Source organism: Apodemus sylvaticus, chromosome 4 (genome assembly GCF_947179515.1).
Source record: "Apodemus sylvaticus chromosome 4, mApoSyl1.1, whole genome shotgun sequence".
Lineage (NCBI taxonomy): Eukaryota > Metazoa > Chordata > Mammalia > Rodentia > Muridae > Apodemus > Apodemus sylvaticus.
The window spans coordinates 84,350,069-84,372,983 of record NC_067475.1 but is presented as its reverse complement, the minus strand read 5'-3'; the positions used below and the strand labels follow the sequence as shown (position 1 = coordinate 84,372,983).

Genomic DNA, 22,915 nt, shown 5'->3' with positions numbered 1-22,915 from the left:
TCTAGAAGTATATGAAATCACAGAAATGGATGCTTTTGATAAGTGGTTATTCTCCTTGTAGGCTATAGAAATTACTGGCTATTTGACACAACTTTTCTACCACTTATTATTCTAAGGGTTGCCAATTTGCAGAACAAAATGTTTCCTTTTATTTTAATTTGATTGTTAGTGAAATTTTGTATTTTGATATTTATTTTTCTGTGACTTGTTTTCATGTCCTTGGTGTACTCTTTCTCTCCTTCATATTGGGAAATCTATACAATTTTCCTTTTTAAAGACCTGTTTCTAGACTAAGGACAGTAATTAGTAATGTGCGTGTGTGGTTTGTTTCGGATATCATTTATAATTTATCTTTAAACTTTTTATGTGCCTATCACATTAGGCTACTATATACATAAGCATTGTTTTGACCTTTTTTTCCTTTGTGATATTTGTTTATTGTTTTGTTTATTTGTGAAATCCCCTTTACCTTCAAATTTCTCTCCAGTATAAGGCTCAGCCAAATATATATTTACACATTAAATGATCTCATTATTTGCACTTAACATCTGTATAGAATTTGTTTCAGCATGAGGATAATATCAAACTTGATTTATTTTCCCTCTATGTGCTTTGCCAATTTTTCTAGCAATTATGTGGATAACCCCAAATTCCTTGGTGGTTTCCTTTGTAATTGTACAGAAAAATGTAGTCTTACCAGGATCTGTCACAGACCTTGCTTTTGGGTTCATTGATCTGCCTGCCAGTTCTTTTTATAGACCATGCTGTTTCCAGTGTTTTGCAGCAAGGCACAGGACAAGTCACCCTCCTGACCCATTTGTTTGAGAAGTGTGACACAGGACAGTTAATAAGCAGTAGAATTAGTAGTTCCTTGATTTTGCTGTACATTTTAGGCAATAAAATGTCAGAATAATTTCTTGCCTATAACTGGAGCCTATTCAATTTACCAAATCTAATAGCTAGCATCAACAACATATTTGACAATACATTTTAAATGTCATGTAAAAAATATGCTGTTTCCAGTCTCTTCCACATGCCTCGAGATTTTTCTTTGTCTTTTTGCCTCTCTGATTTTAATTGTAACACTGTGATGGCTTTTAGTCTGAGATCTCTATGTTGATTAATATATTGTTTTCAAAATGAAAATTTTGAAGCTGGAGAGATGACTCAATGGTTAGGAGTCGTGTTAATACTCGTGAAGACCCTTGTTCAAGTCCCAGAATCAACATCAGGAAGCTAACCTTCCCTAAACAACCAACTCAGATTCCAGCTCCAGGCTTTTCTCCTCCCTCTTCTGGCCTCTGTGAGCATTGCATCCATATGCACAAACCTAAACAGATATAAACATATAATTAGAACACATAATTAACACATAATACACATAATTAGAATTAAATTAATATTAAAAAATTGTCCCTCATTGAGAGTTGATAAATGTTATGAAATATTTTATTCATATGTATTCCAGCATAGAACAGTAAAGAAAATTATTCTTAAGAATATTTGCATCTTACTTTATTTAATTAATTGACTTCATGTTTGAGACAAAATCTGGCTATGTCCCAAGTAAACTCAGCCTGGACCGAAACACACACTCTTTCCTCATCCATACTTTGCTTTGTGCTTGTTCCTTTTCAGTTTTTTGTTTGCTTTACACTGTGTGTGTGTGTGTGTGTGTACACGTGCATGCGCACACTCATTCCAAGGTTGTTCTCTCCTTCCTCCAACCATGTGGGTTCTGGGGCTCAAACTCAGTTGTTCATGCTTGTTAGCACGGTCTTTTATCCACTAACCCATCTGGCTGACACCATGCTTGCATCTTATACACATTTGATTGATTCTTTCATACAAGATGCATTTATGGTTCCTCTCTGTGTGAATAGGGCGCCAATGTTGTGGTGCCCAAAGTTGCAGCAAGAAGTGAGGTAAATGTCACTCATGCCACTGGCCCTAAATCCTTGCAGGAAAGAGACAATGTTAGTGACAAACAAATCAGAATCTGTACTGCAGTGTCTGGGGGAGCAGCGATTCTGGGAAGGTCACTCGGGAGTGAGTCAGCTCCCGGGAGTGGGTCAACTTCCGGGAGTGGGTCAACTTCCGGGAGTGGGTCAACTTCCGGAACTTGCTGTTACATATCAGCATCATTTTGATGGCTTGAAACAACAAAATAATGTTTTCTCACATTTCTAGTGGTGACAAAACCCCAGCCAGCTCTGACAGGGCCTTGCTCCTCCGAGGGGCGTAGGAAGAGCCCTTTCTTTGTCTTCACTATCTGGTGCTGCTGCTGCTCTCCTGCTTGTAGCCACATGACCTCAGCCCCCGCCTCTGGCATCATGCCACTACCCCTTCTTTGGTCTGAGGTCTGCGTCTGCCTCTCACAAGACACTTGTCACTGAATATAAGATTCACTGACAAGGGTAAACCTCACCTCCCAAAATCTTTAAATCAACCCCATTTTGCCATATAAAGTGGCTGTTCTTTCATTCTATAAGGTAATTTTATAAAGTCCTATGGGATGAGGACACTAACGTATCTTTCTGGGGTCAGCATTCTAAGTAGTCAATGTGGACTGATAAGAGAAGTCGTTCCAATATGTAAGCGTTTGCTTCAGCATCCAAAGGCCTGGAAAAGAACCGGCAGGGCAACCAAGGCACATCAGGGAGGAGAGAGCATGCCAGACTATAAGGGGTGCATTTCAATGAGGTGAAATGATTAGCTGTGGCTGATGGATGCCTCGGAACATAAGGGAGGAAACCGATAACATTGCTTTTAAAGACTTGGCAAGACAGCATTCACTGTTAGTGAACCCGCCAAAACTGTGTTCAGAGAGTGACATATTTGCGTCACTGTGGTCCTCAATGTTGGATCCAACTTCCGCTGGGGGATTACTGTCTTGGCTTAGATGCGGCAGCAGTAGATAGCTAAGTGCTTCAAATGTAACAATTTGTTTTGTGATTCCCTTTTCTGTTTGAAGTCCTGTGGATGCATGTGTAATATCAGATTTTTTTTTTTTCCAAAAAGTCTGTTAAATTCCCTTGGAAGCAATTTTGTAGGTTGTAAAGGAAAAATAAGGTGAATTATTTAGTTTTAATCTCACCTAAAGTTGTTATCTAAAGGTTTTCATTGAACCCACATCCCTTTATTAGAGACTCTGGGTTTTTTCTAAAAAAATAAAAAATAAAAACAAAATAAAAGAGAGAGAGAGAGAGAAAAGAAAAAAAGAAAAGTCACCCATTTAAATGAGTGGATGAGTGGGTAAAGAGTATTAATAACAACAAGAATGTCTACTTTTTTATGCTCTTATAATTATTCACAATAAAAGAAAGAGCAAACAAACGAAACAAACAACAACAACAAAAAAGAATGCCACTCTCCATCTTTTGCTAATGTGAATGGCTAGAAATGTGACTCATTGTGAGGCTGACCAGGGATGTTGAGGAGGAGACCTTCTCACGCAGAAGGGGGCTATCTTGGTATGAAGCATGCAGATGGGCCCATTTCTCACAGCTGCTAATGATCTCGAAAAGCCTCAGACTTCCAAAGACAACAGACACATCCTCTAAAACCATGTGGTCTTTGCAAGCACGTTGGCTGGATTGTACGACAAGGATGAAGTGACTGATGGAAGTCATGTCGGCCTTCAGTAGCGTGTAGGACTGAATGTTCGGGCTGATGGGAAGTTTCTGTTTTCAAGGCACCTTTCGGCCAAACCCCACAAGGGTCATGTTCTCAAGGTGTTTGGAGGATATGTTCTTAGGGAGGAACCATTATTGGACATTAATATGAAGAGGCCGATAAGAATCTCTAGCTCCCAGGAAGCTAACCACAGGGAAAGAGTGCTCATAATTTTTAAGTTTCTTAATGTCGATTACATCTGTGGAAAATCAAATTCCATGAGGACAGTTATGAGTTAGAATGAATTTAAAGTAAACCCATCAACGCTGAGGGCGAAAGAGTGAGTGAGTTGGCATGGAGGGTCGAGGGGGAGCTTGACTGTGCTGGGATCAGCTCCAGGGCGAACCTAAAGATCCTGTCTCCCATGTCTTTCAGATTGTGTTAGTACTAGCACTTTCCTAGAGGTGGTCTCCAGAGGGGCATGCTGCCTCACTTCCTAACTTCATCAAGGACTCTTCCTGAGGTGCTGGGAAACAGCTTTCATTTTCTGGTTTTCAGATTATCTCTCCCCACCCCCACCAGTCAATGGGTACTGGGCATCACAAACTCCATAAAAAGTAGAACGTAATTCTAGGCAAACAGGATTCATTACCAGAGGTTGGTTGTGTTGCTAGAACAACAGGTAAGTATTTCTATGGGGGGTGGGTAGAAGAGAGCAGAGATGTGCACTGTCTCATTTTATGGTTCTGAGCTCCAATTCTGAACCATTAACACAACAGTCCAGTGCTCTTTCTGGCTTTGGATCCCTTAAATTTTTCTCTGCCAGAAGTCCCCATGAGAAAAAGCCATAAAGTGGGAACAGGGAGCATGTTTTCATATGAGCCAAAATACTTGGTCATACATGCTATTAACGGCTGAGAATGGATTTTAGAATTCCGTTTGTTGCATTTGTCTTCTAACGCAGCCAAAATTACCGAGAAGACCACATGGCCTTAGAGGCTGTATTTGCTGTCTTTGGGAACCAGAGGCTACTCAGTTATTAAAAGCCATCAGCATGGAACAGACCGAATGGTTTGGATGTGAATACTTTGTAGCAGGGGACTTTGTGGGATTCCTGATTCCATCCAGCTAGTGAAAAGAATGACTAATAAATGTGTTAGCTGGTTGCAGAAGATGAATGATTTTGCCAGAAAGTGAGAGTCAAATGATGTGAAGATAGATGTAAAGGATGCAGAGAAAGGAAGGAAGGAAGGAAGAGAAGGAGAGAAAGAAAGGAAGAGAAAGAAGGAAGGAAGAGGGAGGAGATAGAAAGGAAGAGGGGGGAGAAAAGCAGGAAGGGAGGGAAGGATGAAGGGAGGGAGGACAGAGGAAGAAAGGAAGGAAGAAAGAACAGAAATGCGTTACTTGTACTTGGGTCTCATTGGCAAGGGGGCCAGGTACCCGTTGTCATAGAACCTGATTTCTGAATTTTAAGTAGGATTCTGGATGGATTCTTGTGAAAAACACTGAAGTATGCTATTCAAACACCCCCAAGGTCACATGTAATTTATCCACTCAAGACAAGCTTGTTGAAAAGGGTAGGCTGATGGAGAACTCTGTGTGTGTGTGTGTGTGTGTGTGTGTGTGTGTGTGAAGTATCATTTGAGAACTGTGGCAATCAAGAGATCAAATGAATACTTGCACTGATGAGAAATGCCTCTTTTATGATGAGTGCTGTTTAGATGCTTACTGCTGCTATTAACTGGGTTAAAAAAAATCAAAGGAATTAATCACAAGCCTGCAGGTTTAGGAGTTTGGCATTTTACGTAATCTGTTGTGTGTCTTATTACCTGAAGCCTCTGTCATTTTATCTGTGGTTTCCTTTTCTGTAATTTTACTTAACCTCTGGTCAGCTGGTCTGTAAATGTTAATGGAAAATTCTAGAAATAAATATTCTTATTCTTAGTATTTGTAATGGAATCTTGATTGTTTTCCTTCTACCCAAGGGCAATGAATCATCTCCTTGACCACAGTGCATCTTCTCCACTTAGTTATTGGTTATTATTGTTGATTCCTTATTGCACTGCATGATCACTGTCATGCACATACAGGGAAGAGCCTAACATTTGGCCGTGTGGTTTCAGGCATTCGCTGTAGAGTTTGGCCTTCATCCCCTTGGGTGAAGAGGGTCTACGGTATGTGTAATATCGTTAGTTAAAATAAATGTTTTCGTAGTTCTAGTTGGGCTGACCACAAGACTGCCAACAAAAATATCGTGTATGGAATAAGAGCAAGCACACTTTCCCTGAGCAGTCACAGCCACGTAGCCATGCATCTGCTTTAATGAACAAAGGGTAGCCGGCATTTCATCCCCGTGCACACCCCAGACAGAGGTGCAGGGCTAGTACCTGGCAGCATAGCTCTGCAGGGCTGACTGGCACATCCCTGGAAACCCGGCCTCCCAACTCTCAGTTGGATTTTAAATTGGCATTGGTTTTCTAGAAATTACACTCCTTACTGCCCAGCTTTTTTTGTTTGTGTTCATGTTGCTGCTTCCAAACTGGGTTGACACACTGAGGGAAACAGCAGATGTCTTGTAGGTTTTTGTAGTCACATGAATGTTTATAAATCCTTGCGTGTAGACAAAATCACTCAGATATAGTGAAAGGAAGTAAGAGTGTGTGGGGCTGGACCCGAGACCTTGACCTTTTAATTAGAGTGGGCCAAGAAGCTGAAAAGGAAAGTTCTCCAATGGAAGAGGAAAGGCCCAGACTTGTCAGGCAGGGAAGCAGGACAGGAGAGAACTAATCCCCAGCTCTGCTTTCTGAGCAACCTTGGGATCCGCTCCGCTGTGCAAAGCATCACGATTCATGCATAGCTAATGTACTGGCACCATGTGCACAGTTTCCCTAACCTCTCTCCCGTCTTACAGGTAAAAGCCTGGGATGCAGATGCAGGGCTCTACGGCTTAGTCGAGTACTCTCTCTATGATGGATTCCAAAGCTATGAAGCACCTCCAGCATTCCAGATCGACCCGCAGGATGGCCGCATCTGTGTGTCCCAAGACATAGACAGGGAAAGGGATCCGGACACCTTTGATCTGCTGGTAAAAGCTAAGGATGGGGTAAGTCTTTCAGCACAAATCACCAGACACCTCAGAAGAGCCTCAGTGAGCAGTGGAAGCGTGACCATGCCTGCTGGCGTTAGCTTACCACGTGTCACCTCACCACCTCTCCCCTCTAATACCAAGTGCCATCTTATCATCAATAAGTATTTCCAATGGACAATGACTTTAAATAAAGTATAGCTACCATATATGTTGGGCCAATCTTTGATGGTGTCTAATATCCACATTAAAGGTGCTAAAGGTTCTGGATGATCTAATTATGTCTTTTAATAATTGGTATGCTTGGATTCACATTCAAGGGAAACCACACATTAATTTGATTTATATAACCCCCAAGTTCCCACCTTGGCCTTACCCTTCCTATGGCATTTTAAACATCAGGTCACTTGTTCCGTATATTTTCCACATGCCGAATGTGGTTGATTGCATTCTTTGGATTGTTTTAATTTGCTCTTTTATCTTCACTATTCCCTATACATTGGCATTCAGCACAGGAGCCTGTGAGTGGTTTCAGGTTTTAGTGCCGTGTATTTCCTATCGTGTCAGCAGAATGGCTTTTCCCTAAGTCTATTATTCCTTTTGCATTTACTATATGAGCCACTTCAGCACTAATGTTATTACGTCAACCATTTATTACCCTGAAAAATAATTCAAACGCAAAGGGGAAGACAATCTCTCTCTCCCTCCCTCCCTTCTTCTTTCCCTCTCTCTCTCTCTCTCTTTCTCCCTCCCTCTCTCTCTTCAGTTTTTAGAATTGACCATTTGATGCTCTAATTCCAAAGGTGACTAATGTTTTTTATTTCCTGTTTTGAATATAAACGTTTTGATCTTATATGTTTGGCAGATTCAAGACACTGCCAACCTTATAATTTTTTAAACTTTTTAAAATTTTATTTATGTGTGTGGTTGTTCTGCCTGCATGTATGTCTGTGTTCCTTGTGCATGTCTTATGCCCGCAGAGGCCAGAAGAGGGCATAGAGCATTGGGTCCCCCTAAAACTGTATGTAGTTACAGATGGTTGTGAGCTGCCATGCGGATGCTGGGGCACAAATGCTGGTCTTTGAAGGACAGCCAGTACTCCTAACAGCTGAGACATCTCTCCAACCCAAATGATCATTTTTGAAGTTCACGTTGACTGAGCTTTGATGTTTTTTCCTATGCAAAAAGCAAACAAAAAAAACAAAAGAAAAATAAAACTTCCTAAGGTGCCAACTAAACACACATCTAGAAAAATACACAAATCACAAATGTGTGGCTCAGAGGTTATTTGAAAAGTAGGCACTTTCCAGGAAGCAGACGATCTAATGATCTCTCTCACGACTCTTCCTTCCACCTCCAGTCCCTGCCCTTCTCATCCCCACCCTAAGATTAACACTACTGAATTCTAACAGTGCACTGGCATTTTAGCTTCCACTGAATAGAAGCAGACAGGTGTTTCCATGTTATTTGCTGAACATTGCTTAGGACCATCTTTTCTACTGTTGCATGTGACTGCAGTCTCCTCATTCTTATGGATCTATCGCACATAGTGAATGAATCATGATTTTATATGTTCCACAATGGATGCTCTATTTTAGGGTATTACAAATAGCATCTCTACTAATACTCTTTCAAACTAAATGTATTTTAACATCTGAAACATGAATTATAAAAATATACATATTAATGAAGTAACAGATATTTTAATATTTTTATACATTGGGTTCTGGCTTTATGAAATATGTCCTAGATTAACATTGTCTACAGCCGCTCCTCTGTGTAAAGCACATCAGAGGTACCTTCTTCTGCCCGGCTCTAACTTGCACCCCAATAGTAAGCCTTGTCAATCTCCCCATTCCTCCCATACCTCTCAACCTTTTGTAAACAGCATCTGACCCGTCTCTTATGAACTAATTTCTGTATTTCCCATGTAAAGGAGATCTTCCTATGCTTCACTTATTTTTACTTTATATGAATATGTAATTATTTTGTACTTATAATGTACTTATCTTTACTATCATCTCAAGCCAGGTTTCATGGACACCCAGTGATCTTTGATGGGGTGCATGAGACTCATTGTAGACATTTCTATCTCTACGCAAATGCTTGGTTCTTTGTCTGGCCACCAATGCCTAGGAGGAAGTCAAATTAACCTTGAAGGTCAGAGTGGCCACCAGATGGCTGCCTGGGAGACACAAGAAAGTGTTTTCTGTCCATTTCCATGACAGTACAGTGAGCCAGAATACACTCATATGAAGCAAGCTATTCACACAGGGGACTTGGCTCATATCCAGCCTGGGCTCACAAATGTCTATCCCTATGGATGAGCACTATCAATACCCATGGAAGCCACTGCAAACAAATATTCATTCGACCACCATGTTTTCAGATGTAGTTTCTCCTCTGAGAAAGAAAGCAGCAATTATTGGTAAAGACAGGTTGCCACTTAAGTCTCTCTGTCACCTGGTGTTCAGAGCCATCTTCATTTTCCCTTTCCTTGAAAGGGTGAGCATGTGTGTTTAAAGGTGGCCATGGCCCATCCTTTGTGACCATCATGATAGTCCCCCCCCCCCAAGGAGTGGACTTCAGTGTGCTGTCTCCTAACCATCTTGCTTGCTGCCTGTCAACTTTGGTCATTTTTTTCTTTCTCTTGTTTCCCCTCTTGCCTAACTTTTGTCTTTTCTTCTCTGACCTAGGGGATTGTGGCTGTCCCACATTCATTATTCATTCGGAAAAGGATGGGGTACTATAGAAGACACCCTCTAGATCCTTTCCCTTTTCATACAAGATTTGTTGCCCATGGCTCAGAGCCAGGGCTGCCAGAACACCGGGTGATGGAGCGAGAGACTTAAGTGGTAACCTGTCTTTACGTACTAATTGCTTTCTTTCTCAGAGCAGAAACCACATCGGGAAACATGGTGGTCGTCTGAATATTTGCTTCTGGTGACTTTCATAGGTATTATTGATGGTGCTAGTGATAGACATTTGTTAGCCCAGGTTGGATATGAGCCCAGTCCCCTGTGTCAATAGCATGTCCCATGTGAATGAATTCTGGCTCATTGTACTGTCGTGGGGATGGCCAGAAAATAATTACTTGTGTCTCCTAGGCTCTCATCTGGTGGCCATTCTGATCTTCAAGGTTAATTTGACTTCCTCCTAGGCGTTGGTGGCCAGACAAAGAACCAAACCTCTGCATAGATAGAAATGTCTACAATGAGAGTCACATGCATCCCATCAAAGGTCACTGGGTGTTCATTCCCTTGAGCTATTACCACGGCCTAGAGAGCATCATGCCTCACAGCTCCATCACAAAGTTCAGCTTTATTCCAGATAGCTTTTCCGATTTTGTAGATGTTGAGTTCATGACATGAACACGTGTCTCTGTCATTTAATTATTCATCCCCTAAAAGTACTAATTTATAGTCTCAGGATACATTTCTTCTTGGTCAAGATGTGGGACAGAGTTCTGCCTTCTAAGTCCTTTTAGCTTCACATGGTTGGAAGTAGCTCCTCCAAGCTATTAGGCTTCTAACAGCTTCCATATCTTGACCCAGCTTAGGGCTGAAACTGTCTACAACATTCCTCATGCATGCTTCAGAATGTATAGGCAACCAGCAGCATTGGTTGATTGAACTAGCTTGTCCTTTTTCAGTGATAGGATCCAAAGTGGGAGGGACAGGAGATGGGAAGATAAAGAAGACAGGACTGTTTGGGATCAGAAGATCTTGTACATCAGACGGCTCATGTAAGCAAGCTTATTAAGAAGTATAAGATCTCCTATCCGATTTCCAGAGGCAAGATGGGGTGTAGTCATCAGAAGCACTCACACAATGGGAGAAGCCAGTGTGAAGCTAGTTGAAGAACGTGGCACAGGAAACAAGGACATCTCGTGGGCATCAGAGACCTAGCACAGAGCAGCCTTGGGACTGATGGGTGCGTTCTTAGGATGTGAGCAGCTACTCCATGGAGCAGCCACAGGCCCTCAGCAGCCCTGCCAAGCACATTCCTCCTTTAGAAGAGGATCTGTGTTCCTTCTCCACACATCAGGGCCCCAGGGAAAAGCTCCCAGGGCCCCTGGCTATTATTGTCACTACTTCCCAGCATGTTCCTGGCTTCAGACAAGGAAACAAGTTTCTTCTTTACATATCAGAACATCAGGGAAAGCCTTGGTCACCCCAGCCCTCAGCACTATCGGTCAGTATGTGTCTGCCAGGATGTCCGAGCACATATAATACATACATAATATACATATACCCATGTGTGTGAGCAGATAGACACATGTGCATATGTCAGATTGGCCTGTGTCCTGTGTTACTGAATAATGTTTATGAAGTCCTGTGATAGATAAGCTCTGAATTCCAACAGGGTGAACACTATATCATTCATAAACACTCAGGGCAGTGTTGACTGGCAGCATAAATTGCTCCAAACCAGGTCATCAACAAGGTTGGTAAAGATGGAGATAAAAATTGTCACTGACAAAATAGGTAGCCCCTGAAAAATAACCTAGACTGCATTCACAGGATAATTAAGTCAGGTAAAGTATCTTAGGCTCAAGCTGTGGGGATTCCAGCCGTAATGAATTTATGTACAGAATAGATAGCCTTGGCACACATCCTTCAGCTATTCAGAATCATTCCGACAATTTGTAGTTTTCCCTCTGATTCTTTAGTTTTGTAATAAATGACCTGAGTGTCCTTGGCAGAAAATTGCTGAGAATCCATTTGCAGGTGGTTCCTAAGAGGTTTTCATCTATTGATAGAATAATTTCTCTTATGAAGTGCACTAGATGCTCATCCCCGCGCCTGCTCCATTCATCTCTGTGATGACTGTCAATACGTACTCTTAGCCCAGTTGCTTCTTCATCCCCACTGACACCACATCTAAAATATCCTATTCCTGCTGCCGCAGTGCCTGCTATTTATCTCACACACAGAGGATGCTATGAAATTATATAATGGAACCACTTAATTGGATTGGCATTCAAGTTATTGTCTACAATTTAGCTCCACAATTTAATTATCCTATCCTTCTGTCTAAGCGTTCCATTTCTTTCTCTGATACATTTTCAGACACAAAGCCCTCAGTTTCTGGTATGTATGTGTTTATCATTCTTTCCGCACTTTTGCTACATCCTGAATTCTATAGCTGAAATGTATGTATGGAAAATAAAAAAAAATTCTATTCCATCTCCCCCTTTTAGGCTTAAAGAAGGATTTTGACAGACAGACACTCTAGAGAGTAAATTGGCTTAGCTCTTCACCATGCTGTGTCTTCATGATAGGCTGGCTGTTGAAGTTGGCATCCGTGGTGTATATAATGCAGGTGGAATCCCAAACACAGGCTTTTTGAATAAAGGGGCATTTGTTTCTGTTCTACTGGCCTACATTATCCTGTTGTCTAAGTGTGTTATGTGTATTATTTGTTATGTGTGTGTGTGTGTGTGTGCATGCGTGTGTGTGTGTGTGTGTGTGTGTGTGCATGCGTGTGTGTGTGGGGCATGCGTGTGTGTGTGTGTGGGGGGGGCATGTGAGTGCAAATAACTTCATATCTCTACCCCCATACGCAGTTTCTTATTCTAGTCTCCTCTTTCACTGATTATTGCTTAATTTATCTTAGCCCTTACACAGTGTGCCAGTTAAGGTTTTGGGGACAAACTAAAAATGTCCTTCCAGCCATTTATTCATATATTACAAGGATTGAATCTGATACGTCTTAACATCATTCTTCTTTGTTTTCATCTTCTAAAACTTAAACTTTCCCATGGCCATTAACCACATTCTCACCCAACCTGTTCAGTTCAACTTTTAACTTGAATCAACACCCCATTAACCATTTCTCTTTTCAAACTCATTTATTGTTACTCAGCAAATTCTTCATAAACTTCATTTGGTCTCTGGTTCTTTTATCTTCTCTCTGTGATGGAAAATAGCCTATAGGCTGGGGAATACTGATCCTTCCTACTCTGTAAGGCTAAGAAATGCAGTAATTGCAGTCTGAAGGTGGCTAGATGGCTACCTTTCTCTCTTATTGTTCTATTTGTTACTTAGTTACTATTCAATGGTGATATGATACCATGACCAAGGCAATTTATATAAAAAAGCATTTAAATTGGGCTCTTGGTTTGATAGGCTTACAGTCCATGATCATCATGGCAGAGAGCATTGGCAGCAGACTAACAGGCATGGTGCTAGATCAGTAGCTGAGAGCTCACATCTTCATCCACAAGTGTCAGGGTCAGACAGCTAACTGGGGGTGGTATGAGCTTTTGAAACCTCAAAGCTCAGCACCAGTGACTCTTCTTCCAACAAGGACATGCCTCCCGATCCTTCTCAAAGAGTTCCATTAATTGAAGACCAAATATTCAAACATATGGGGGCCCATTCAAATCACGACAATTTTTAAGTCATTGTATTCCTTTCTCAATTGAAAACCAATTCAATCTTGGAGCTCCTGCTTCAAGAATGTAGTGCAGAGACCCCTGTTTGTCTCATGCTGTTTTAAAATCCCAATCACTTAAGACTTTTGTACCTGTGCTAGTCAGCTATCAATCACTACAGCAAGAAGCATTACCTCAGACACTAAGCTTTAAACATGTGGCCATTTGTAGGACTTTCAGCATCTGAATCCATCAACCAATGTTCCTTACCAGGTTTTTGAGATTTCAGCAGAGCCACCCAACACAAGCCTCCTCCTTCTTTGATTTCTCATTTGCAAGGATCATCACTTTCTCTGAAATCTTGATTCCAATTGCATTACCTTCTGATAAGCATTTTTATCTCCCTTGTCACTTGGCTCAGTGGTTCCAATGCAGACAGAAATTCTTCCCCGGTAAGATCACTGAAGTATTACATATCATTAGTCACTCTGGTACAAATTCCCTTCCCTAGAAACTATTTTGTAAATCCAAGCTCTGTCCAAACTCTGCTTTTTCTGTTTTAAACAACAACAACAACAACAACAACAACAACAACAACAACAACAAACAGTGGTATTTAAGAGGAACGTTTTCTCCTTCTAGCCATCCAGTCTCCTCCCTTACCTGTTTATCAGCTTGTGCTCTTTGCCTGCTTCTGTGTTAAAGAATCACACTGTTTGCATCAGAAGCAAATCTCTTTGAGGCTCGGGGTCCATGCACCCAGCCTGCTCTAGCATGGTAGATCCCTTCCTGTAGAGGCCTTTCTTCTTGGAACCAAACTCCTTTTAGTTTTTTTATACCCTCTCAGAAAACCATTTCCCTTTTCCCATATTCCATAGCAAATAGATTTGAACTAGCTCTTTCTCCTTCAGTTTCCAACTTTCTTCATTTTCTACTTCCTACCTCTCTCAGAAAGCTGGTTTCATCAGAACAATTATATGCTTACCATATCTTGGGTTCTAAATCTACTCGCTTCTATTTTATTCAGCCTCACAGTTAATCTGAAAATATTTCTTGAGTGTTGCCTTGCTTGGCTTTGGTGATGCCCAGTGTACTGATCTTCCTTTAGTAAGATAGGAACTCATTTCATATCACCTTTGTGCATGAAATCAAGGCTTGAATGTTCTGCCTTAGCTGACTAACAAGTAAACCACAGCTCAGTAGAGCCAAGAGTTGTGAAGGACAGATATTAATACTGTACTATTTAATAGTCACAGGATGCAAGAGCAAAGAGAAAAGAAAATAGACAATTGCCAGAGGAGAAATAATGAAAGAAAAATTTCCACATGTGCTGATTGGCTCCAGTAGCCTTCTAAAACTCCTACAGTAAATGATTTCAAGCTTAGAACTTTTAAGAAGGGTTTGTACTTTCTCCGTTGTAACTTGAAGAGATGGACATTCAGCTAGATTATTCAGGTGTTTCTTACCATAACCTTACAAATGAAATAATCAAAATTTGTTAAAGTACTCCATGACTTATTTGTGGAAGTTGGGAATAAAAATTGAGAACTCGAATACAGAGATTAGGGTGGTAGGTACGGGTTGCTGTGTAAACAGTTATCCCTCAACTTTGAAGCTTTACGACAATACAGTTTCCAATTGTCAGGAATCTAAGACACGCTGCTGAGTGGTAATACCTTAGAATCTCTTCTGACTGGTATTATGAGAAGCCTCTATGAGCTGGACAACAGGCTCTTATAGAGTGTGCTTAGGCTAGCTTTCCTCCTGATTTGTCCTGTGGGATCCTGATTTCCCTACATGCTTCTCCCAAAAAGAGTCCTGTGATTCAGGAAGAGTGAATGAAGGCCCACAGCTTAGCATGATTGCAGCCATCAGGTTGTAACTTCACTCCAAGACAAAATGGAGACTGATACATGAACTCCATGTTCATGGATCTACAGCCTTCTGTACTATGAGCTGGACCCTGAGCATCTCTGTACCTTGGTTTCTTATTGAAGTAGGAAAAAAGACATGGAAATCAGAAAAGTGAGATTGTAACAACCTAAGGAGGAGAAATGCGTGTGAAATACATCAAAAGCATTCATAGTTGGTTATGATAGGAGGAAGTTCCCCACCTGAAGAATTTAGTAAGTGCTCACTTAGTTGATACAAATGAGACATTGACAACTCATACTTTGTCTCCAGAATTCCTAGTTCTTTGACCATAAGCTTAAGCCCTCTGTTGTCCAGCCACCATGTGTTTGTTTTTACAGGATTTCATTATGAAGCTCCTCAATGAATCAAGACCTCTGTTATAGAGGGTTTTCTGGTGCTGGTGTTATTTTCTTTTCGTTGTATCCTCTCTTTTCATTATTCTGCTTACCTGCTTTCTCAATCCTTCTTTCAACCTAAGACACTGATCAAGCTTGGGGAGAAATATATTAGGAGAGAAAACAGGGGAAGCAAAGCCACAAAGCCAGGCCACCGGCAATCCTAGAAGGGTCCGTGCCAAATGCCAAGTATATTTCCTACCTGCTTATGGTCTGTTTGCAGGTCTGCAGTCCCATCTCCACACCTCTCATGACTCCTCTGGGTCGTCTGGCTTTCCCAGTGATGGAGGCCTTTCTGCATCAGGTGGATGAATGCATATTGGTTTCATTATGGTCCTAACCAGGTATTTTGTTTCTCCTGTTCTAAGCAGTAAGTGGTAGAAGTCTGGCACTTCATTCAACTCAGAACATGAGAAAATCACATTATATCTAACCATGGATTTCTCAATCCCTTTTAATCCCCTAAGGATGATATACATGGGACCGCAGTGAGAGCCATTTCTGGATTCATGATTAAGCTATCTGTCTGATGCCTTTCTCAGGCTGCCCCCTGCACATGTGTCCTGAGTGGCTGCATCGCCTGTTTCTCTTTCCAAGCCTTCTCAGCTGTCCTTCCTTTTTCATTCTTCTTGATGTCTTCCTCCATAGCTGAAAAAGGCAGTAAAGAGAAGAAAAGGAGCCTGGGGTGGGGTGGGGAGGACAAGTGAGTGATCTATCCTCCTCCCCATACACTGCTCTGACTTTCCAAGGACTTTTGTCAGATCTGAAAGTCTCAAAATGTGCCAGATAGAAATGGAAAATGGTGTCGGGAAGCAAGAACAGATGTTTTCCTTCAAAACAGGGAAAATCCAAGGAGTTGATTTTCCTCGATTTTATTTGTTCCTTCTCCTTTGGTTTTAGATGGAGCCAACAAGAAATAAACAGTCTGAGATGCACCTCCTGCTGCTTTATGCACTGTGTAACCTTTCTAAAACCAGGAAATGTCAGAATTCCTGAACCACGCAGACTCAGAGGAACAAGGCTCATTTCTTTGAGAGTTTTACATAATATATTTTGAACATACATACCCCAACGCTTCCCAGACCCACCCCTTCCTCTCCCTTTCCTATCCACACAACTTTGTGTCTTCTTAGAAACCAAACTCCAAAACCATTAAGTACAGTGTGTTCTGCCCGTGTTCCCTTGGATATGTAACCTTTCACTGAAGTATGGTCAATCTTCCAGGGCCTGTACTTTTACTCTTTCTTTCCTAGCAGCTATCAGTTATTAATAGCTATATAGCTGGGGTGGGGCTCCATGCTCACGTCCCCTCTCCATGCTGGGTTGAGCTCACACGGTTTTATGTATACTGTCACACCCTCTGTGAATTCATATGTCTAAATGCTTGGTTGTGTCTGTAAAATATCACTTTGTTGTAGTCATCCATGGTCTCTGTCTCTTAAGATAATCTTTCTGCCTACTCTTGTACAGTGATCTCTGAGCCTTGGGAGGGGTGTGTGTGATATAGATGCATTTAGAGTAGAGGTAAGCATTTCTGAGGCTTGACCAGTGTGGCTTTTCTGTGCTAATCTACTGCAAAAGTGGCTTCTTTGATGAGGTTTAGATGCACTGACCTATGGGTGTAACAATAAGTCATCAGGAGTCAATTTAATGCTATGCTAGTTTAGCAAAGTAATGGTAGAGGTTTCTCCTCTAGGACCTATAGACAATCTAACCACAGGTACTTGGCCCCAATAATGGTGCCAGGTATGGGTTTCAACTTGTGGGTACTAAGGGTTTTACCTGCTTATGAAGCATTGTTTGGCTAGATAACACAAGTCTAGCTCCCTTCCATAGCTGCCCTTCCTCACATTTCCTAATGAGATTTTCTTACTATAATACTGTATAGGAGTTCATAACTCAGGAGCAACCCAAGATATATTTATATGAATATATGTGTTCTGTTGCTTCAGAAGTCTGTTTTAGGGTCATTGTTAGTAATTTTATCTCAGTAACACCCTCCCTCCTCCCCACAGGTACCACACCTTACCACACTATACATTGTTTCAAAGTCTGTTTGGGGATTGTTGTTAATTATATTAGATTCCAGTGCCCACTTGTAATCACTGCTTGTTCATCTCACAGGGTGGTCTTAGTGCCCAAGCTTTTGTCCGGGTGGAAGTGGATGATGTGAATGATAATTATCCTGTCTTCAATCCATCAACCTATGTGACAAGCATCAGTGGCCAGACCCCGCCAGGAACTGAGGTCATCAACGTTCTTGCCAGTGACAGAGATTCTGGACTATTTGGAACAGTGGCTTATGAACTCATTCCAGGAGACCAGTCATCTCTCTTCACCATTGACTCCACTACAGGTATGTGATCTAGGGGACAGCCTTGCCCTCTGCTGGTAAACATCTTAACTAGTTAACAGCCAAAATTAGAAGGATTAGAAATAGTGATGTTTTGTCAACAGTAGGGGTGAGGCAAGGTTCAACCATCCAGAGGGCACCATTGTGTGTTGAAATGAGCTGGTAAGCTGGAAAGAACCCAGATATCCCTCAATGGAGGAATGGATAGAGAAAATGTGGTATATATACACAATGGAGTACTATTCAGCAATTAAAAACAATAAATTCATGATTTTTTTAGGCAAGTGGATGGAACTGGAAAATATCATCCTAAGCGAGGTAACACAATCACAAAAGAATATACATGGAATGCAATCATTGATAAGTGGATATTAATTAGCCCTGAAGCTCTGAATACTGAAGATACAATTAGCATATCAAATGATTCCCATGAAGAAAGAAGAAGAGGGCCCTAATCCTGGAAAGGCTTGATCCAGCATTGTAGGGGAGTACCAGGACAGAGAAAAGGGAGGGGGAAAGATAGGAGAATGGATGGAGAGAAGAGTGGAGAGAAGAGGACTTATGGGACATATGGGGGGGAGGGACTGGGAAAGGGGAAAGCTTTTAGAATGTAAACAAAGAATATAGAAAATAAATTTAAAAAAGAAAGAAAAGGCATTGAAAGGTACATGCTGAATTTCTCATACTTAAGTAAGCTAATAAATCCTGCTATTAAAGGTTAAAAAAAAAAAAAGAAAGAAATGAGCTGGTGCTTTGTTAGCTATGACCTGGATGAGTCTCACCTCTGCTCACCAAGACCTCAGGAATCTTTAGAGACCCCAGTTTCATAGTACTGCCAATCATCCTGTGTTGGAAGGTTGTCATGAAGACTAAAGACAGTAAATGTGCAGAAACAGCGAGGTGTGCCTATCTTGCAAGGGTTTATCCCCCTCTGTCTATTTGAGCATCTTGTCTATGGGTGACTTAGCCCCTTTTCAGTGACTGAGAGGCCAGTGCTGGAGCAGGACTCAGTATATGCTATTCTTTGTGTCAGTGTTGGTGTTTCTTTAGACCTGTTGTCCTTTCTTTCTTTGTTTCTGAAATAATAGCTAAAGTTCACTTTATTTCCCAAAACACAGTAACTTTATCTGCCAAGGAACCCAGTGATCTGAATTTTCTAGAAAGCTAAGTATTTCAGACATTACTTATTACTTATTCTTTCTTATGTTTGTTATCATCAAAGTAGTGTTTGGAATATTTGATAAAAGACATAAGATTCCAAGTACCATTGGAGATAATTTAGATATTCTGGTTTCAAAATGAGGCTATAAACCGAGATGTTTTGGTGTCCTTTTCATTTCCTTACCAGATCTGAGAAGTGGTCAGAATATACTTTTATTTTAATACCGTGTTATATGTATACACAAGCTAGTTATTAGGAGGACATCCTAATCCAAGCTAGACATTGTACATTATCTTATTTGCGACAACCACAGGTATGACAAGCCAGTCGTTGTCTGCACAGGACACACAGTGTACTTAGTTTGCCTTTCCACCCAGCCCCAGTACACAGTCAATCTTCCTGTCTGTAAGGTGTGCCCCCTCTGGCATGTAACACACAACATCTGGGGATGAGTTGTTTGCCCCGTGGTCTTTAGAAGGCGAAATTTTCCTTGTTCAAAATAATTCACTGACATGGTCCCCTTAACATTTTCAAGATCAGAGGAACATACTTTGTAGGAAATTAGTCTGCTTATCTAGGCTTTTTCAAAATTCATCTTAACTGAGGACCTTAACTGCCTGTCATAGGCCCCGTAGGGCAGTAATGTTGCCAAAAATATATAGGCCAGCCATAATCAGAAGACGGGATCTAAAAGCACTGAGTGGATTGTTTTGAAAAGACATCACATCCACCATCCCAGATCCCCGGAAGAGCTTGAAGAATGAGCTGTTAGGCATTCTGATCACAGGAGAAGTTCTGTCCCTGTGGGCCATGGTCAACCCTGTGCCTCTCCCCCTGGCGCCCTCTATGTAGCAGATGCCATTACTAATCATGGAGAGTACTTTATGTGGGTCATTATCTTGGTACACATCAGAGGGATTTTTTTTTTTAAGCAAAGACCAAATTTGTAATGGAAGCAGCCTTGGGTTACTGTTGTTGGCAGGTTTGAAGGCTATGCATTTGGGTGGAAGACATTTGTCAGGCAAAGAGCATTTGGAATTTGGTTGTACTTAATCACAAATTGTGAGTGATCCAGGCAGGCTGGTAATGTTTTGTTTTAACCTTTAGAGAGTGGAGCAGTGTCATTGCTAGCTGTGGGAAAAAGTTATCCAGGGAACAGGCAGTTCCAACCTGTTCCACTGTGTTCCAGAAGTTCATAAGGTGAAATCAAGAAGCCAGTGTGTGTTTTCAGAATACCAGTAGTGTATCGATGTCTATGTCCTTTATGAAATGTGACCACCTATGTTACCCCAAATACTTCTAGTCCTTTGTAGTCAGCATAACTAAAGCTTTAAAGCAACCAGGTCTAAACATTATTAGTAGTTATAGTTATTATCTTGTACAATAGATAGAAATTCCATCCTGCTTGAGTGAAACAAAATCCCATTTTATTAGCTTGTCCTGTTTCATCCTTGGCAACTTCTGTTCTGTTCTCAGCTGTCAAGTTGACATATTCTTTTGACTTCCACATAAAGGTGAGATCAGGATTGGTGTTTTGTGTATGGTTCTTTTCACTAAGTGCTGTGTCTTCCAGGATATCCATGTTAATGTGAGTGATAGAATATCCTCTGGAAGGATAAGTAGCCTGGTGTACATGCATGGCATTTTCCTCAGCCTATGCACTGATGGGAACCTTAGTCTATTCCATATCCTGTCCATTATGGATAATGGCACCATTCAAAGAACAGAGCAAGTGTCTTCTCAGTATACTGATTTTGTTTTCATTGGACATATACCCAGAAGTAATTTTCTACTTTGGACTTTGTATGTGTTTTTCCATACTGGCCATATCACATGCTCCATCAACAGATGTTCTCAAGGAATAGAAGGCAAAGTACTAAAATATGGTTATCCTGTTGTGGAGTTGTGTTTTAGTAACTTTTCTTTTACCATAGAGCCCTCTCTACCAAAGCCAGTAGTAATAAAAAAAGTTCTGAGACACTCTGTGAAATAAATGAATAAGTGACAACAGAAATAATTGGAAAGTGGTTTGAATTATCACTGCAACCTCCCAAGGATTTGCCTGGGATTTCCGTTAATAGTAAGGAACAAAACTTGTTTTAAAATCCTCTCTGTGACTTGGCATGGCCAGGAACCCTGTCCCTTTACCCCACATTTTTTCTTTTTTCTTGACTCCCAACCTGTGTGGACACTTCGGTTTTTCTCTCTTCCTTTTGTTGTTGGCTTTATTAATTTCTTTTCAGGGGTGAGACCTTTCTGTTTACAATGTTTTTTTTTTCAGTGCAGTCTCAGTACTCAGGATTATTATTCTCCCTTTGGTGCTTGAATTCTTGCATAGCTTGGCAGATAGTGTAGTCATATAGTAAAAATCCTGAAGCTCCGTGAGTCAGCTTATATGGTCGCTGGCCCTCAAACTGCTCACCACCTCTGCAGGACACCACTCTATTGCTTTTAATTCATTCCTTCTTTATTTGAATGACTTTTTTATTTGTCCCAGGCCTGCTATTTGAAAGCTTTATGTCATTTGTGTTGGAGGTTCGCATTTTCTAAAGGAAGAGATCACTCGTCGATCTGTTTCTGCTACAACCAAGATGCATACCTTGAGAACTTACTGTGCTCTTCTGGGAAAAGAACTATCTTGAGGGAAACTGGAAGTCGATGTGTCAGTGTTGCCGCTGTCTTGTCTTGTGGGTTTATCTTCCTGTCCTGGTTCTGGTTTTCTATGTTTGTTGTTCATTCAGAGACCATTCGTGTAGACTGCATTCAGGCACGAGGCGGGCGAGAGGTTCTGACTGGAGCCTTCTCTGCTCTCGTCCTCCGTCCACTGGCTTGCTTTGATGTGGGTAAGAAGCAGACCACTCTGTTTTGAGTTTCAAGAGGAAGAAACACAGGAAGTAGATTTATTAATAGCTCTCCTTGCCTGTATTTTATTCTATTTATAAATTACATGTAGAGATGTTTTATTCTGCTTAACACTGTTTTTACAGTGTGTGTGTGTGTGTGCGTGTGTGTGTGTGTGTGTGTGTCTGTCTGTCTGTCTGTCTGTCTATGGCCACATATGGAGGTCATGGAGCAAGTTTTAAATCACAGTTCTCTCCCTTCACACTGTGGTGAACTTAAGCTTTCATGTTTGGCTGCAAACACCCTTACCAGTAAAGCCAACTTGCTGACCCAACATGAAATCCTTGCCTCCGACTTGTGATAACCCTCCTGCCTCTGCCTCTTTAGCATATGTTTTTCCTAGCTGCCAAGTGCTACCACAACCAGCAGCCTCCATTTTGAAGTACTTGTCATAGCATAAAATAGCCACCAAATAGCTGTGATTCCATTTTATTTGCCTAATTATTTTTTTACCTGAATATTTTTCACCTAAGAGCAATTTAATCACCAAATTCAGTGTCTAAAATCTTATATGAGACTATATATGCAAAGGGAAGGCTCCTGGGAGCTTCCTGCTGCCAGTTCAGTGAGAGACATTGTCTCAAAAACTAAGGTGGAGAGCTACAGAGGAAAGCATACAGTGTAGAACTCTGATCTAAATACGCACACACAAGCACAAGCACATGTGCACACACAAGCACACACACACACACACACACACACACACACACACACACACACACACACACGATCTACTTAAAGCATAAAATGCAAGCAGGACCACCAAAACAACACATTCACAATGTTTAATATACTGGGCAGTGCCCTAGCTGTGTGGGGTTCACCAGTGCCTAACCCAGGCAGGCATGCCTCTCAATAGTGCTTACAGGAACAGGGTCAAGCTGCCTGAACTAAGTTTAGTTGTAGTATACACAAAATTTAAGCTTCGACCTACAGAAAAATAAGTAATCCAATGGGTAGCCACCTGCCAGCTCAGGGCAGCAGCGCCCAGTGTTACTGCAATTTTTTTCTTGTATGGGTTGTGGGGACTTCAGTGTGGATGATAAGTAATGTAGCACGGGCTGTTCTTCTTTGTTTCCAGAGCAGACTTTTTTTTCCTTCCTAATGTTAG

The 22,915-nt window shown here is 41.3% G+C and overlaps 1 protein-coding gene across 1 annotated transcript in view; it reads left to right on the top strand.

Annotated features, from left to right (window-relative positions):
• Nucleotides 1-22,915, top strand: part of Dchs2 (dachsous cadherin-related 2) — a 222,381-nt gene that overhangs the window by 107,513 nt on the left and 91,953 nt on the right. Inside the window, exons 2-3 of the mRNA XM_052180297.1 lie at nt 6,527-6,718; nt 17,513-17,744. Of these exons, the coding sequence (XP_052036257.1) occupies nt 6,527-6,718; nt 17,513-17,744 (424 nt within the window). The remainder of the gene's footprint in view (nt 1-6,526; nt 6,719-17,512; nt 17,745-22,915) is intronic.